The sequence below is a fragment of the Dermacentor albipictus genome, chromosome 5 (assembly GCF_038994185.2).
Source record: "Dermacentor albipictus isolate Rhodes 1998 colony chromosome 5, USDA_Dalb.pri_finalv2, whole genome shotgun sequence".
Lineage (NCBI taxonomy): Eukaryota > Metazoa > Arthropoda > Arachnida > Ixodida > Ixodidae > Dermacentor > Dermacentor albipictus.
In genome coordinates this window covers 35,013,353-35,028,044 of record NC_091825.1, presented here as the reverse complement: position 1 = coordinate 35,028,044, position 14,692 = coordinate 35,013,353, and the positions used below count along the sequence as shown (strand labels likewise).

The following is a 14,692-nucleotide window of genomic DNA, read 5'->3' as shown; positions in this document are numbered from 1 at the left end:
TTAACTTAATTACATACATAGTTGTTCACGAGCTCCTGATAAAACTCAGTTACTAAAAACTAAACAAAAGTCCAGAAAAAAATAAATAAAACTAAGTCCAGAAAGCTGATGTTATGGACCCTTTCTCACATGTGTAAATAAGACATCAGTTCCTTGTACTACAGCTCAACTATGGACAACGAAATGTACAGTTAAACCTGGATAAAACGAAATTGACAAACGCTCAAAAATTTTCGTTACAGAGAGGTTTTCATTATATGCAGTTTCGGCATGAAAATCAGAAAACTAAATGCACAAATTAAACAAAGGGGGAACAGGAGATAGACTTCACCTAAAGAACATTTATTTAGGGACAAAAAACTGTTATTTTGCTCTGCTGCTTGTTCGTGTGAGACGGCAAAGCTTGCAAGACATCAAGGAACACAATGCTGCTCAATCATATCCTAGCAACAGCAGAACTTCAGTTTGGCCTAGTCGGTGTTCACTGCATATCATATTGACCGCAAATAAAGACAGGGACAGCGGAAGAGAACACAAAAACAACACAGGGGAACTGGAGGCCCAGTGGTTCCCCGCTGGGTATCTAGCGCAGGAGCTGTTTTTGTGTTCTCTTTTGCGATCCCCGTCTTTCTTTGCGGTCAATATGATATGAATCTTCTAGCAAGCGCTCGCGACGCAGTGCAAAACGTCAATGGCATCTAGCACTTCCTTCGCAGAAGGCAAAGCATGTGATGAATCGACCTCCGAAGATCCGTCGTCGTCACTGCAATATCGGACACTTTCTACCAGTGCCTCATCCGACATCTCTTCAGTATTGAAGTCGCAGTCATCTACGTAAAAAAAATTGCACAGCTGCACGTCATCCAGGGTTGTTCCATTCGCGCAAAGTGAAACCCAAGCTTCGGCGAAATCTGGCAGGCCTGAAGAATGCAACTGGATGAGGTGACTGGATGCGTGGACACTGGAGCCAACTTGCACGCATGTATAGCGTCAAAAACGAGGAGCAAATGACATGATGACGAAGAGAAGAGACAGAAAGGCACCACTACTCACAGGACATGGAAAGCTACAGCTCCTTTTCTTCTAGTAGCGCCACCTAGTGTCAGGTAAACAAAGTGAAATGCAGCAACCAAAGAGTGGTGCTACCGGGGCGCCGCCAGAGCTGGCAGAAACAAGCAAGGTGCAGCAACGGTAGAACGAGCAGCAGGATGAGGTTTGAAGTGAGGAAGAAAGGACACGGCCACGGCGGCAAGAATCGCATTGCCGGCTCGAGGGATACAAGGGGCACATCAATGCGCGCACAGACACACACAGACCAGCATCGTCCGCATTGTCCCTTCCTGCGCCGGCGGCGCGGCACTCTGCGGACGTCTCGCTGTCGCTGGGGGTACATGCATGCCAAGCGCGATGACACCCCTTCACGCTCCGGCAGCGGCAGAGCAACCACAGCAGGTGTGTGTGGCTGCTGCTGGCACTAAAATAACAAAATCTGTGGCAAGATCACTAAGTGGTGTGGGGTCTGATGTGGGATTCTCACACCGTACTCTTGGGGCAAAGGAACGACAACACAGTAGTGCAAACAATCACAAGGGCATTTATTGCACCTTTCATAGATCAATGCCCACTAGCCGAGTTGCTATCCACAAAACATGCCGATGGGCGCGCGACAAATCTAGAAGTCCGACTCGCCGCGACTGGAAGCGAGCGAATATGTTCGCCCCATGCTGGATCCCAACGCCTGGTCGTTCGCGTGTATAGTCACGCGAATCGTGGCGCGTTCGAGGGCGACCACGCGAGGCGGTCTCGCAGAAGCATGGGTCGGTGCGCACGCGGGAGACGTCCCTGCCGTGCGCCGACCCGCCGGGAAAGAGGGTCGCTGCACGTGCGGCACGGCACGTCCGTCCCGCTTGCTGTCTTGAACCCAAGAGAGCAAGCGCCTTCCTCCCAGCGCCCAAGTAACCTCGCCTGTCGGCAGCGTTAGTAGCGCAACACTCGCGCCATCTCTCGGACTGCGCTTCAACCACATTGACCGCCGCGGACGTCACGCAGGCCACGCGGCGAAGCGGGATTACAGGAGACGCGCTATGCGGGAAAAACATCAGGGGAGGCACGAGGGTCGCGCATCCCCACAGTGGTTAGCGGGGCGAATTTGTTATTTCCAGGTGTCTCCCACTTCCACTTTGTTACACAGAGGCCCCAATTACATGTGCTTCTATGGGGTAGTGGTGGGGAATAGAAAAACTCCAGAGTATCGAGGAATTCGTTGTATGGAGGTTCGGTATAGGCAGGTTTAACTGTATTCAGTCTTGAGTCATGACCACTAGGCATTCTCGGAGAATGCAGCAGCCCTGACAGTAGGCTTGTGCAAATATTTTATACTTTCAAATTGTCAATAGAATATTATTGTACAGTATTTGATGTTCATTGCAGCTCAAATTTAAGTATTCATAGTCCCTGAATTTGAAGCATTCTAAACAAACGAATACTATACATATTTATTCTGCTAATTAGGTGCACCCCCAGTTACGACACCTCGGAAAGGAAAAGAAAGCTGCGCATATAAAATGTGGAACTGCATACAATGCCCAAATCTCCGTTACAGCAGTCTCTATTCGTGGATGCACGAATCGTCCACATTGCGTCCTCAGCCAGCGACTCTGTTTGCCTAGAGGTGGTGTCACGGCAGTGCGGCGCCCCAAAACCACACTTTGAGGTGAAACTTGTGCTACCGTGAAGCCACACCTTAAGTTGGAATTTGCATAACCTGCACCTCAATTTGACTGCCGAATTTTTAAAAAAAGTGTCATCCGTGCACTTGCGGAACAAAACCCATTAAGCTTGTATGCAGACATAAAGCATCAAGCTGTATATCAAGCGCTGCGAAAATCAGTGTTGTACTTCACAGCACTGTGATGATGCACGACGGGCAAGCATAATGCGCTCTCGTAACCTCAACTACCACAAAATTTCACTTTAGACTGAAGCACAGCAGTGAGCAAGAGCCTGCAAACAATTTCTCTGTGCAGCTAGAGTCTGAAAAATGTGGAATTCAAATTTTTTCATCAACATATTTTAATAACGGCAGTTTGAAAACAAAGTGACTCTACAGAAAGACCTTTTTCCTTTTGTGCAAGCAAAGAACCAATTCGTCTTACATTTGTCAACATCTGGCTCTTAAGTCAATGTTTTATGCATATCCCACAACTACATGAACTATTCGTTTTGAAATTATCCACCAGTAATTACTATTCACTTCGTTTTGAACCAAAAATATTGGTATTCACACACACCCGACTATCAGCTATTAAAGGGATGCTACAGAAAAATTAATATTTTGTTTTTTGCATTAAAAAATTTGAATCTAGATTCTCTACATCACATTTCATGACTTCTATGCTCACTTAAATGCTCATTTGAGAAAAATGGGCTGAAAGAGTTCATCCTAATTCTGAATGTGCAGACATGAACCAAATCCTTTCCACTTCCCCCTGTAATGCATGCTCTTCTCTTGTGATGACATGTGGGTGCTATCTGGGTGTATTTAAATGTCTGCCAAATTGTTTCTAATGGCGTCAGCAATATGTATGTAAAAATGACTCTGACGCTCTAGAAAGACTACTCAACCTTGCTGCAAAATTTCATGCTCCTGGCCCTTAGTACTTTTCTATAGGGATCACTTAATCTGTTTTTTTTTTCTTTATGCACTTAAGTGCTGTTCTTTCCTGATTGGCTGACATGATCCATAGCATTCACAGCACTGCATGAAGTACGGAGAGACAAGAAAGCCCGGCCTGTGCCCCCGCTTGCCTTGTGCTTGGCACAGTGCTTGAGCATGGCTTGGGTGATCTGGTCGCGCAGGGCAGGTGCCAGGGGCAGACAGCGGACGGCGCCGAGCAGGAAGCTTGGGTCGCGATCCATCAGGTCGCACAAGGAGTCAAGGAAACGCTCGGACCCAGCCAGCAGCCGCCGCAGGTCAAAGTTGCACCGCCGGTTGAACACCCGTTCCAGCTGGCTGGCCGTCACCACCGACAGGATCTGTGCAGCAAGCCAGAGTGCAGGGAAGCTGAACACTGGATGAAGTAAGGCAGGGGCTTCCAAACTGAATGCCATGGATGGCATTTTAGGATCCCCGCAAGTGGCCAAAACTAATCTGGCCTACAACCCACCTGCCCCCTTCGTTTCCTCAATTTCTTGGTCCCAAGAAGGAAATTTATATTGCACTACAGTGTAGACCGCTTATAACGCAAGTCGTGGGAGTTGTAAAAATCCGCATTATAAGCGGTACCACGTGATAACCAATGCATGCTTTTTCTGGCTTTTGCCCATACCAAATGGACCACCCACCTTTCAAACACAATTTATTACATATTTCACCTACACACACATGCAACACAATCGCAACACAGCACAGAAACCAAGTTCTCCTGGCAAGTGCGGCATCAGCGGAAGAACGCTGTTACTTTCGTCTGGAGATTTTTTTTAACAGCGCTTCGAACACTTTGTCCTCTACAAGGCTTAAGTACTGAAGCACTTTCTCACTCAAAGTGTTCTTCACGCAGTAAATCTTCACTTTGCTGAGGTATTTCAAAGCGTCTTTGCACGAGACATCTGGGTCTGGCACCTGGTTGACATCGTCGTCCAACTCGTCTTCGGTTGCAAGCTCCGTGCTACCGCGCAACGCTGCGACGATTGTATCATCCGTGCTCGCTTCCTCACAAACAGGAAGCTCCGACTCACCGGCATCTGCATATTCTTGGAAGGTGTCTGTGGTGGAAACAAACTTGCTTTCAACAAGGCCGGAACACATGTCGTCGGTGTTGACCACTACGACAACTACGACAACTACGACACGACGAGATCACGACGTGCACACACCAAATGCAACAAAGAGACTGAAAAAAAAAAAAGGAGTGCGCTGTCGCCGCTATCGCTTCTACCCCGCACTTCGCGCAGTGTGCACTTTAGTTGGACGCTGCTATAGTGGCGAAAACACTTGCCCTCCTTCCTCTAAAGTTCGCCCCCCCCTTCCTCTAAGGTCTCCCACACTTCTCCTCCTTTTATGCGAAGCATATTACGAGAGCTCAACCCAGCTCCTCAGGCGCGGCGGTGTCGCCTTGAAACCACGTGACACCGTGACGTCACGACAGAGAAGAAGTGGCTTTGGCTCAACTCTTGCAAGACGGGCTGGGTGGGAATCGAACCAGGGTCTCCGGAGTGTGGGACGGAGACGCTACCACCGAGCCACGAGTACGATGCTTCAAAGCGGTACAAAAGCGCCTCTAGTGAATGCGGTGTTGCCTTAGAAACGAGCTGTTTCTAAGGCGTGCGTCTCTTGCTCAGGCGCACATTTCGTTGCCGCGCCGAACGCTGCTTTGCTCGACGCTCACCGCGTCCAATGCGGGGCGCGTAGTCGCTGCCCTGTAGCCCATTGTCTTACACCCCTTGGCGGGTCGACGGGAACGCTGTCGCGTTCCACTCTTGAAGGCGAAGCAGTAATGCATGAGTTGTTTCTTCGTCTAGCCGAACCAAATATAGCCAAGCAACAGCAGTTCACCAGGCTAAACAGTGGTTCAACAACTAAAATAAAGGCTAGTATGCTTCGCATCCTGGGCTTAACCTTACCTAAGCCACAGCCATTTTTTTTTGTTTCACTTTTTGCCGCTGGTCTCCATGCGCGTGCATTTGCAAGCCCGGCAACCGTGCGGCCGTGTGGGCCATGCTCAACGCCTCCGAGAAAAGGCCGTGCTCCATGCGCCGATTTCATGGTCGCACGCTTAAAGGAACCGCGCTATAACTGGTATTCTGCTTCGCGCGCCTACGAAATAAGTGGTCCGCCTATACATTGAGTTCCATGAGAGATATATTGGTGGTAAAAAAAAAAAACACGCACAACAGGTCCCACGCTAAAAGCGGTTACATAATAAGTGGTCTGCACTGTATAAACGAAACAAAGTGGGTGGTTATGCTTCTCGTCCCGGGGCCATATTAATTACTGCCAAGGAACGCAGTTGTTGACCTGACAAGGGCAAATTTTCTTGTCAAAATGTTGGCTTCAGCCTGAAACTTCTATTCTTCTCCTACAATTGATAGCTTTACATCTCTATCTTCCTGTGAACCCTTAATCTTGCTTCTATCACAAAGTTATATCTCTGTATAGCGACAATTTTTTAACAAGCTTTTACGTCCGAATGCACAAGGGCTATGAGGCACATTAGTTCTTTTTTCCCCATCTTGTATCTCACTTCTGAAAGTGGTTCAGTACATACTACATAATGGCAGTATAAAAGAACTTTTACCAATTGAATAAAGCTCATTGGGAAAGCTGGAATTTTTTTAGCTTTTGAGTGTTCTTGTGTATCTTTGTGTGCAATAAGGCAGAAACAAATCCTTTCTAGTTCTTTGTTTTGTGTCACGCTGCACTTATGGGATGGCATTTCAGGGGTTGTACTACAAATAGGAAACAGTGAGTGAGTGTGATCTCACCTGAGCATGGACGTAGACAAGCTGTGCCTGCAACTGCTGCAGAGAGAGAGGCAGGCTGGTGGCTGCCACCAGGATGAGTGGCAGCCGCAACAGGAAAGCCAGTCGCAGACGACCTGCCCGAACGTACCGCACCTGGTCACATTGCGAAGGAAGTTATAAAACAATGACTAATTTGGTTTAACATCCTGAAGCAACACTGAGGTTACAAGAGACACTGTAGTCTATGGTTTTCCTTTGAGAACCCCACTTCTGCCCCCATCACAATGTGACCACGACAGCCAAGAACTGAACCGAATACCTGGTGCTTCGCTGAAGCCATAGCCACCGTCACAGATCCACTGGAGAAAAGGTCATACAAACTTTGTGCAGGCTGAATTACCAGAGTCAAATGACAGATGTATGACACAATAATTCGGCAATTGGTGCACTTCAAATAGACAAAAATTGTATTAAAATATATGCAGCAGAGACCATCTTGCAATGACTGTTGACAGTAAGCGTCGGCACTGAATCAATACAGCGACACGAAGTACTGCCATCATTGAAATCATTGAAACGAGTTATGTATGAGGCATGTACTGCAGCGGGACTCCTCTTTTTCACTTCCCTAAGAACACTTGGCGCCATCTAGCACCGCCACCGCGAAACCTGCACATGGCCTCTGAAATGCACGACACACTGGTGCATGCAAATGCTGAGAAACGCATCAAACACAAACATCCGACTTGCGCCGCCATGAATGGGATGTTGTTCATGTTCACCTCCCGAAACAATACTACGGCCCGCTCGTCCCCATGTCGTAGGTCGCCAGGATGGCCCTGCTTTTGCACCAAGGGTAATTGCAATGAAAAAAAAAATGCACAGCCAAGGCCAGTCCAATCATATATGTGATGCCTGCAGTGCAACCACTGGGCCAGTTGGATTGCCGGTGCTTGGCACAAGTGTGAACTTCGGCTTCCACCTGTTCCTGCTCTGTGTCACTTGAATGCCAGCTTACGCTTGGCCCTACCTGCTGAACTGTTGAATACATCCCTTTACACATTAAAGACCGGCACAGACCAAGTAGTACATACCCAGTGCTCCAAGTCAACGTCTAAGAGTTTCTTATAACAGTGGTACCTACCCAGTCCCACGTCTAGAGTGACCCATGTTGGCATGAAAGAGGTTCGTTGAAGAGTGGTCCCTACATACCCACTGCCACATAATCAGCGACCCAAGTGGGTCCGATGTTTGGTTTCAAACCCCGTTACTTCAGCACAGCTGCCCGATGTGCTACCCATCCCACCAATAACTACCCGGTGACCCAGGCAGGCGGGAAAATGGTTAGATACAAACATACATAGATAACCCCCAGAAAGTGTGTGAAATACCCTAAGAATGTTAAAAAATTAAAAAGTCAACAAACCTGGTCTCCAGAAAGGGCAATGCACGAAACGAGGGCTTGCATGACTCCTGCAAGCGCAGCAAGCTGCTCCTCACTGCCATGCCGACAGTAGATTGGCTTCCCTGCATCGCTAAGGACAAACACATGCTTCTCTTGCTGCCGCCAGGCATGATTGTCCCAGTCCTCAGCCAGGGCACCCAACTCGGGACCTAGCAGGTCAGTAGCGGTTGAAGCTTCGGTCACGTCCTCAGCTGACGGCACGTCCACCTCTTGCACAGAAGTGTCTGATGGAGGACGACCCTGAACAGGTACACCACACAGACTTGGCACAAGGAAGCACTGTTGCCAGGGTTGGCTACTTTGGTGTCAATCCAACTTCTTTTTAGAGCATGTAAACAAAGAAAGCTGCAAGCAGTAACCGTAGTGTTAACAAGAGGAACACAAGAATGGTGACAGGGCAAACACTTTTTTTCCTTTCAGAATCTTTGCCACCAAAATGACAGAAGTGCATCTGTTGAATAGGGCATATACTCTAATAACCAGTAGCATGAAAAATTCATTTGAGCAGCATGAAGTGGTAGTTTTGGGGAATGCGAATGGGCTAGAGGGAACTTCAAGTATCCTGAAGAAGACAAGACAAGGTAACTTTTTATTTATTTATTTAGCTCTATTAACTTTTTATTTCACTGCAAGAAAGGCAGTCTCCTTTTCTCAAGAAAAAGAACCTATGAATTCTTGAAGCAGACACAGACAAAGAAGGTCATTTTGTGGCCATGACTGCGGAGCTGCACCACGAAACGGCAATAGAGGCAATCACCAAGAAAAAGAAAGTAGCATTTCATCTTGTAACCTTTCTTGTTAGTTAAATTGGTATATTGGCACAAAAGAAACTTAGGCTACGCTGCACCAGCCACAACCCTTCTTGTCAACACCTTATTAGTTATTTAATTGTGCACTGAGTAGCCCAGGAACAAGTTCTGCAAAAAAAACTTCACCTGCTCTATTGATTCATCATCAATCTATTATATGTACACAGCAGGCCAAAAGTCTTTCTCAGTGATCTACACCTACCCCTATCTGGCGCCAGCCAATTCCATCCCAAGCCTGCAGATTTCCAAATCTCGTTGCATCACGTAATCCTCTACGGTCAGCAACTACGCTTCCCTTCTCTTAGAGCCCCACACTGTTACTCTAATAGAACACCAGCTATGTGCTGTAAGCATCACATTACCTTTTCTCTGCTCCCTCCCCTGCTGCTTCCCTTTATTCCAATTTCTAGTGACTGGCTACTTTTAAAATAAACATAGAATAATGTTACTATAAGGTGCGTTCCAGTCAAGATGAGTTTTGTACTGTTTGACACTACACCAATAGCACACACTCTAATAAAATACTTTGTATTTTCGTTTTCAAAAATGTTAAAATGCAATACTGCCACAATAGAAAGGGCACCTTTTCTAGTCACACTGAATAACATGGTGGAGTGTGGGTTCCTTCATAAGCACTCCGTTACAGTGAACTAGAAAGGGGCGCACAGAGGCAGTGACGCACAGGGGCAATTGACGATGCCAGTGGCAAACGGAGTGGTGGCGCTAAAATCGCCCACTCTCGCATGCGGTTGCCTCTTGCATGGCTAGAACGCATTTGTTAAGCGGTCTTTTGCCCACTTCCTATGAATGTCTGCCGCTTTTCGATTCATGAGCATTTCAGTTCGCGTCAGCAGCAACATGTCCAGCTGATTCTGTTCCATGTTATTCATTTGAACAGTTTATTTTTTCTTCCGGGGCATCATTTAATATGCTGCTGAAAGGTGTGCCAAGGAGAGAATGAGCTTACAATGCAACTGCTTAATTTAATCGTACTTTCGATGCTACGGGGCCTAGCTACACTTAATGCCCCGGTCACACGGTCACCTTATTGCGATTCTGTACCATGGGAATGATTTCAGTATACTGTCAGCCCCAAATGGCATTTTTACAGGGATGCACTCAAAGAAGCAAGAATTTAAGACATAGCAGTTATGGAATGATAAGCAGTTATACAGTGCTAAGGGTACAAATCAAGCATGTCTAAGCTGGTCAAGTATCTAACCATCAAGCATGTCATGCTAAGGGCATGATACAAGCATGATACAATCAAGCAAATCAAACAAACAACAAATTCGTAAATATGAGCTACAATAGAAAGCATATATCACCCGTGTATCATTACAAATCACGTCAATTTGGTGGAATTACTGTCAGCTCGGCAAGCTCTAGAAATTTCAGGACTGCCGGCTGCATTGCAGCCGAGGTGTCTAGTGCATTCCATTCACATACTGCTTGGGGAAAAAAGCAAAAGTAAAAAGCGTTGCTATTACAAAAGAATTTCTCAAGAGTGAGAGGGTGTTTGTGACTGGAGATTCTGGAGTGTCTTATATTGATGAAGCCTTCGGAGTTAATCTTAAATGAATTGTGAGAAGTAAGGAACTTCAAGCGATGTAGCTGCGATCGGCTAGTTAGAAGGTAGAGCCCCAAAAAAAAAAAATTATGGGGTTTTACGTGCCAAAACCACTTTCTGATTATGAGGCACGCCGTAGTGGAGGACTCCGGAAATTTCGACCACCTGGGGTTCTTTAACATGCACCTAAATCTAAGTACACGGGTGTTTTTTCATTTCGCCCCCATCGAAATGCGGCCGCCGTGGCCGGGATTCGATCCCACGACCTCGTGCTCAGCAGCCTAACACCATAGCCACTGAGCAACCACGGCGGGTAGGTAGAGCCCTGTCCAAAGCTTAATCAGTGGGTGAACATGTGCTTCTGTATCAGCTATAGATGAATTTCACAGCTTTTAATTGCACACTTTTGAGTGTGGCTACATTGGTAGCTGTAAAGGGAAACCATGCAATGTTAACATATTCTAATATCGGACGTATAAGCAATACATAAACCAGTAGCTTTATTCCGGGAGGCAAGTTATTCAAGGCATGTTTAAGGAAAAAGAGCTTGTTCATGGCTTTTTTTGCTACATATTGAATGTGTGTTGTCCAGTTTAAGACGGATGTGATAATGATGCCCAGATATTGGTATTCAGTAACAGTTTGTAGCGCAGTGCTACCAGAACCATAAGTGAACTTATGCGGAACTTCTTTCTCTGTAATAGACATAGAAACTGTCTTTTCTTTGTTAATGATCATGTTCCAATCATGACACCACTGAAAAACATTATTTAAGGCGCTGTTTAGTTTGATCAGGTCGGATCGATGTTTAATTTTGTGGTAGAGCCGACAGTCGTCTGTAAATAGTCTCATTTGTACTTCACTTTGGTTACTTATGTTATTGATCAACAGCAAAAATAAAAATGGTGCCAGCACATATTCTTGGAGGATGCCAGATACTACGGGGTTAATGTTAGAGGTACGTCCACCGAGTTGGACAATTTGGTAATGGTCAGTTAAATAATTGCTCATCCATTGTGTGACAGGCCTGCCACCTATTAAATGCTCAAGCTTGCAGATCAATTTCCGGTTAGATACGGGATCGAATGCTTTGGAAAAGTCAAGGAAAATTATGTCGAACTTGCGACTGAATGTTCATACCTTGTGCGAGAGCGTGTAAGAATTCAACAAGTTGTAGACTGTAGCAGAATTCAACAATGTGCTCACTCACAATCGTATAGACTGTCATCGCCCTCAAAGTCGGTAAGTTAAAGAAACTTGATCCTGATTGCTGAACGTGTTGGAACGATAATTTTACATTGTGTTTAAAAAGCTCATGTGGATGGGACTCAACTGTGATCGAAAGTGCCCGTGTTCTCGAGAGTGTGACTATACAGATTCCAGTGGCAAGGACAGATGCACTATAATTATTTCAAAAACCACTTTTGCATCTCTGGCAAAGAAACAATACGCAATACATAAGCATGTAATGCAGACTAAACAAACGAAGTGCTTATGGGCAAAAATCTGAATGAAATTTGCCACGTGTGCCATACATATATGTGCATAACCACGGATGTGAGCGTTTCATCAGCTTCTTTTCAAGAGTGGTTGATAGCAGCGCCGCCACTACTGCCGACGCCACCGGAGCGACGTGGGGAGTGCAGCCCACTGTACTGCCCCTCCTTCTAGCACACTGTGACTCATTCATGGCTTGGATAGCTGCCTGGCTACTTCTCTCCTGTGGCTTAGGTCAACTAGTTTGTGGCTGCTTTATCGAATTTCATGGCTCTTTTTTCTTCTTTCCCCCCCCTTTTTTTTTTCTTTTTTGAGACCTCATAACATTGCTAAAACTAACATAGCGGCCAGGAGACAAATTCTGAAAACAGCCGCTGCCCAAATGTTGTGGGTGCTAGACAGTGTTCCAGGAAGTACATTGTGCAATGTGCCCATTTTCATGGTTAATTAGTTATTAAGACATCTAGTTAATAACAGCAACAAAAAAGTTGCAGTTTCGCCCGAAAGGCAAAGCATCGATTGCAACAGCAAATTAGCAGACAGCCATACAAAGTAAAATAGTACTTTTATTGGCTGTATCATCTTGTAAACATTTGCTTGCTAACTAAATTAACAAGCATGGTGTCAGCGCGCACAGCAAACATGAACACATCACACTCGATGACCGTGGACACTCCGTGTCAAAACACTGGCATGAGCAAATGTGGCAGCAGCAGTGAGGGAAGTGACCTTCGTGCTGTCTGTGGCTTCAATGCAAACTGAGCGCCAAGAACACACAGCCTGCACAAAGGTACGAGCCACCGCCGTACCTAGACTCTGCTCCCAATGCAGATCACTTTGAAGATAAAGACAATGAGACCGCATCATACGCAGTTGCCGCCAGAGTAGAACGCTGCCCCTCCCCCCGGTGCCTTGCGCACGATGGAAGGCGCACTGCAACAGTGTTATCGCCCTTGGACTTTATATAGAACATCACGGCGACAGTGATGCTGATGGCAGAAATGCACCTAGAGTGTCGATATAATTGTTATCGCAATAAAATAATAGGCACATTACTGTGAGCTGCCAGTGCACTTGAAAAATCAGCTATCTGAGCACATAAATAAGTACTCAGTGCATGTGTCCCTGCACAAATGAGCAAAGTTTGAGAAATGAAGATAAGACAAGCAGCAAAGTGTTGATCTTTCTTTTCAGAGTTGTCATCATCTGCCCAGTTCTCATATTATGTCATGAATTACCAAATCGGCCATGCTTCCACCCTTGTCAACCCCACACTTGTCCTGTCTGTCTCTTCAGCCCCAGGTTGACTGTTTGTTATGTTGACTACAGGAAAATAAGCGCAACTTTGTACGCTCCCTCACCACAAAGTCATACAGTCCGACTCCCAAACCTTCAAAGGCTAAAGAAACTTGAGCAGGATAAAAGACAATAGAGGGAAAGGGAGAAGCAGGCAGGGCAGTTTGTCTTAGCCTTTTAAAATGTACCAACTAGCCCAATTAAGCCCAAGCCCCATGAGAGCGATATTGTGTGGGACAGCAACGAGGGTTGGCTTCGAGTGATGAACCGGGCCTTGCGTGGGCTCGTTCCCATCGCTCGACTGCTCGGTTTTGGAAATCTAAAATTTGCTTCTTGTCGCTCAGAAGTGCTATGAGCCGTAACAGGATGTACAACAGTGATACTACCGGCTGTCACATGAAACGAACAAACGACTGAATTTTAGTATGCACAAGGATAAAGAAACCTGCTGCAAAAATTTCATAAATACTTTATGCTGTTCTGCACAGCTAAAGAACAAATTAACTTAAATTATTAAAGCGTGTATCACACCAGTTTCGGTACATATTTGCTGCCCTCATACCAGCCACACTGGCGAGACGTCGCTCAAACTCGCCGCCTGCATGGGGTTTGACTTGTAGGCGACGAGTAGACGTGGCAGTTGCACGTCGCTTGCCCCCTTCGTGCGCAAGATCGCTTGCATGGATTTATACTTTGTCTTTATTAATCTCAAACCTTTTTACCAGAAAATGTCGCAGCTCTGACTCAAGATACACAATTATGTGGGCAAGCAGTGGGTGTTAAAAGAAACACTAAAGAGAAGTATTGGCTGAACGAGTAAGTCAGAAAAAGCTTTCAAATAACATAGCATAATTTTTCACTTTATTAGAGACAATTCTTGGACATCACAGTGCTTTTGCTGTCCAATTTGTTGGTGCAAGTGACCATGTTGGGTGTGAAGACCACTTTGATAAAAGGTACACCTACCGACAAATGTTTTTTCTCCCCTTCAGGGCATTTTCATTCTTTTTTTTTGTAGGTCTAGCCTACAGGTGTACACTGAGAGTGACTGTTATCCCCGGAAAGGAGTGCTCTCTGGTGTGCTTTTAAATAAATGATAATAACCTTGTTATAAATCAGTTTAGGCCTCTTGTCACTAGAAAGGAGCATGATTTGCATAGTCTTTTCACTGCTCATGTGAAAATGCTGGCTTCAACGCATTTACTGGAAAAGTTGAATCTCTCGCAAAGCATGAAAATACCAGCTATTTTCCCATCATGCTGTGGCACCTCATTGTACTGCACCTCTGTCCACTTGGCTACACCACACCGGGGCAAAGAATTCAACTTAGTCCACATTGCTAGCCACTGCAGTGCCATAAGTCATAGACAATGCTAAGCCAGGTGACAAATATGAGTCGATCTGTAAGAACCAGATAAACTATAGCGATGAACTTATATGTCATCACAATGATAAAGTTTTAATTGCATACTGAGAAGTTTATAACATGTATGAAACACAAATAAGCATTCTCTGGTCAGTGCTTGTGCTGCACTTCTGCAAATCGATGGTCCATAGCATAAAACAGTGTGTGTTGAACTCTCATCGCCTAAA

At 45.8% G+C, this 14,692-nt stretch overlaps 1 protein-coding gene across 2 annotated transcripts in view; it reads right to left on the bottom strand.

The window, feature by feature from the left end:
• Mon1 (vacuolar fusion protein MON1 homolog) overlaps positions 1–14,692 on the bottom strand; it is a 57,315-nt gene that overhangs the window by 41,759 nt on the left and 864 nt on the right. For both annotated transcript variants that reach the window (XM_065439833.1, XM_065439835.1), the window contains exons 2-4: positions 7,889–8,167; positions 6,484–6,615; positions 3,808–4,035 (exon numbers count right to left, since the gene is read on the bottom strand). In XM_065439833.1, coding sequence (XP_065295905.1) covers positions 3,808–4,035; positions 6,484–6,615; positions 7,889–8,167 — 639 coding nt within the window. The remainder of the gene's footprint in view (positions 1–3,807; positions 4,036–6,483; positions 6,616–7,888; positions 8,168–14,692) is intronic.